The sequence below is a fragment of the Kickxella alabastrina genome (genome assembly GCF_025024165.1).
Source record: "Kickxella alabastrina strain RSA 675 chromosome Unknown BX661scaffold_109, whole genome shotgun sequence".
Taxonomy (NCBI): Eukaryota; Fungi; Kickxellomycota; class Kickxellomycetes; order Kickxellales; family Kickxellaceae; genus Kickxella; species Kickxella alabastrina.
The window spans coordinates 16,957-20,808 of record NW_026251580.1 but is presented as its reverse complement, the minus strand read 5'-3'; the positions used below and the strand labels follow the sequence as shown (position 1 = coordinate 20,808).

General features: G+C 54.8%; 1 protein-coding gene across 1 annotated transcript; it reads right to left on the bottom strand.

The window, feature by feature from the left end:
• Nucleotides 1-366: 366 nt before the first annotated feature.
• BX661DRAFT_148183 (DHHC palmitoyltransferase-domain-containing protein) lies at nt 367-555 on the bottom strand (the record flags this gene model as incomplete). The annotated part of the gene is made up of 1 exon (XM_051533212.1): nt 367-555. A coding segment is annotated over one exon (189 nt), but the record flags the coding sequence as incomplete, so codon positions are not given.
• Between the last annotated feature and the right edge of the window lie 3,297 nt (nt 556-3,852).

Here is a 3,852-nt window from a genome sequence, read left to right as displayed (position 1 = left end):
ATTCCGATAAGCGTGACCACTCCCATCGGGTACCCGCGACGAGCTACCGATAGTCCGATACCGCCTGGCTGACTGCAGCCAGGATGTGCCCGTGCGCAGGCTGTGCGGGTGCGCCAAGTAGTCGACAGTGCGCATGCAATACCACCGCAAGCGGATATGGAACCCAAGCAAGAACGTCAGGCCCATGAAAGCCACCAGAACGAGAATCATGTAGAGTGCAAGCAGCGTCAGAAACACAACGGAAGCAGCCTGCGCGACCGGTGATGTCGGTGACATGGCCCAGGGTGCGCCGACCGCCCGCCACAGCACCTCCTGGAACCCCCTCTGGTCCTGTCCGGCATTGCAGAAGCACCGTACAATGCATGCCAGCATGACAGTGATGTACAGCAGAGCTGCGGCCACAAATGCCATAAACAGGCCGTAGTTGGCGTCGCCAATGCACGTGTTCATCCAGCGACAGTGGTGGTCGTAGCCGCCGACGCACTTATTGCACAGCTTGCAGTGCCGCGTGCCTGGGTTGGCCAGCAAGTTGCAAACCTGGCAGATACTGGTCATTGAGTTCACGACGGGGACACCTCGCTCGTAGATGTACTCAGGGTTGCGCCCTCGTCCAAGAGCACTGTTACCAGCGACTGCCTGCGCCGACGACTTGATCTCGGGCGCCTCGACGTCGCGAAGTGCTATGAGTACATCCAAGATGATGGTGACTGCAGCTAGCGCCATCTCAGCCACCAAAACAACACGCCATCTGGCAACCGCGTCTTTGTTGTTCGCATCGGCCACCCGCAGGTACAATCCGAGAACAACCCCAAAACACAGCACAAACAACGCAACACCCACCCAGTGAACAATGAACAGTGGGTCCCAGGGCCCCTCGAACCCATGCTTTCGAAACCAAAATACCGATGCTCCCTTGGGCACCGACGCCGAGGCGGGCACAAGCTGGGCTATCCTCGGCATAATATTGCCGAAGCGAGCCCGATGCTTGCGCCTTGTGCCCATCGAGCTCCCATTAACGGAACCACATCTGTGGTCTACATGCAGCTCCGATGGGGCTAGCGTAATGGAGTCGGATGCGGACAATACGCCCTCAGCAGAGACTTTGCTCTGCGCCACTGTTGCCAGCGTGCCCATTGAGCTCATATGCTTGGGTGCGGCTCTGTACTCGCTGGCGCCACTCCCGCTGCCACTGTCGACACTGGTGCGACCTGAACCCGCAGAGCCAAAGTGTGGCTTGCTAGGTGTCCCCAGGGTGCTGTAAAAATCCCAGTTATGCCGGTCATATTTGGTGTTGCTGTTGCTGCTGCCACTTCCACTAACACGCGCATGCACCCCTCTGCTAGAACTGTGAACTATGCTCAGATATCCAGCACCTTCATTATCACGGTTGCTATCACTGTCGTCTTCGTCTTCGTCGCCGTCGCTGGCAGAGCCCCGACTATCGGCATCCTCTGACCCACTCGATTCGAGCGTAGAGACGATGTCGAGCCCATGCAGTGCCTGCATCGACGCCGTGCGCCTCCGAGAAAAGACTGGTACAAAACCGACACCCTCGTCAAAATCACTGCTGTCGTCATCTTCCTCATGGCCGCTATAGTCGGAGTAGCTCTCCCTGTAATGTTCAAATATTGCGTCTTTACTGGAATTGCTCTCGGCAATGTCAACTGAAATTCTGCTGCTGCTGCGGCGGCGGCTGTCTAAAGCAGATACTGTGTGGCTAGCGTGGTCGTCTGAGCGTCTGAGCGACTCTCCAATAAAGGCTTGGTTGGGGCCCTGGTCCATTCTTAATTGAGGTTGTGCGAGGTTTATATGTGCATGGCCCGCCAGCCAACAAACAGGTGGGGTGAAATTTAAATGTAATAGAAAATAGAGCTGAATGCAAATAAAAAATCAGCAAAAGAAACCCGCTCTGTTTGTATTTTGGCCCTTCCAAGGCACAGCAACTTTTTCCCCTGAATTTTTGTTTACGCAAGGAAAATCGAAGACGAGAAGAGGATATCAAAATATTTTTACGTGGCAAAAAAAAAGACAGCTTTTCCCATTGTACTGGGGTGAGAAATCATAACGAAAGGCGGCGTTTTTTTTCCAATCAAATCGAGAATCTGTTATTCAAAAAAAAACTGTACGCCTGATCCCTAGGCTAGGCCTCTCATTCTCACGCGCGCGCACAGTAAATACCACCCAGTTATTACTCCTCGGGCCAGCATATTCACGCGAGCTGCTGGCGCACCTCCTCTGCAAAGTCAGGCTTCACAGCCTTCTCGACTCCCTCACCGCGCTCGAAGCGCACAAAAGATGTGACCTCAACCGGTGAGCCGACGCCCTTGGAGACCTTCTCAAGCACTTCGGAAACGGTTCCGCCGCCAAAGAGGAATTGCTGGGCTTCGAGCACCGATACTTCTGGCAAATCCTCCGAGTTCTCGGTGCCCGCAGCCTTGGCGCTCTCCCACTCAGCGACGGTCGTGTACCGCGGGGCGTAGCCAACAACCTGCTGGGCAAGGCGCCTAGCGAGCTGGCTCAGCGTAGCCTGGTGGTTGTCTTTGCTTAGGCTGTCGCTCTTGATAACCACGATTCCGCCAATCTTTCCGGCTGACGCACCGTTGGTGCCTGCAATCGCGCTGTGTACGTACCCACTGACAACAACATTGTCTTCAGATCCGACGGCAGCAGCCCTGCGCAGCACAATGTTCTCGCCCAGCCGGCCAATGGTCTCAGTGACTGTATCGGCGACGGTCCGGTCAGCCAGCACCTTCTTGCCCAGTTCGCTGATCTCGACATTTGCCAGTACGCCGCTGTTGGCAAAATCCACCCCGGACTGCGCAATAGCCGAGGCAAGATCAACAAAGGTCGAGTTGCGAGCTACAAAGTCTGTCTCGCACCCGAGCTCGATTATCGAAGCGGCGGTCAGCGCGTCGTTTACATGGATGGCGATTGCACCCTCGGTGGCCGCGCGATCCTTGACCTTTTCGGCCTTTTTGGCGCCCGATTTCATGGCGTCGTCTTCAAGCCATTGCAGGGCCTGGTCAATGTTGTTGTCTGTACTCAAGAGCGCCTCTTTGGCCTTGGTCATCGAGACAGGGTTGAGCTCGCGCAGCCGCTTGAGCGCCTTGATGTCCACTTTGGTCGCGTACCCGCGCAGGAAACTGCCGAGGCTGTTGCTCCTCAGCATCGAATTCGAGACGAACAACTTTGCGGCCGACATGTGTTTTATAAAGTTAGAAATGTACAGCAATTCAAACGAAGAAGAATACGAGAAACAAAAAAGTTTAAATGATACTGTGGATCTTCAATAATGATGATGATAATCCGGGAGCGACTCTCCCCTGTTATCAGCTCGCCGAGTCGTGATCAAAACGCCATCTCAATCACAAGCAAGGCTCCTTTTTTGGTTTTCGTCGAGCACGTTGTTTATTTTTGCTTCTTTTTCGGCATTTTCATTTTTTTCGAATTGTGGAACATTTAAACTCACCCCCATGGCCTCCAAGAAGATTGTCGTGCTCATTTCCGGCAGCGGGTCCAATTTGCAAGCACTCATTGACGCTGAGCAAAAGGGCGAGCTCGGCTGCGGCAAGATCACGCTGGTAGTGAGCAACAAGAAGAACGCCTACGGACTAACGCGCGCGTCCAACGCATCGATCCCGACCTTTGTGCAGACGCTGAAGCAGTACAAGGACGCGGGGAAGACGCGCGAAGACTTTGACCGTGACCTGGCTCAGCACATTGAGAGGACAGAGGCGCCTGACCTGATTGTACTGGCCGGTTGGATGCACATTCTGTCGCCAGCGTTCATCGACATGTTCAGGGGCCGGATCATCAACCTGCACCCTGCGCTGCCCGGCGAGCTAGATGGTG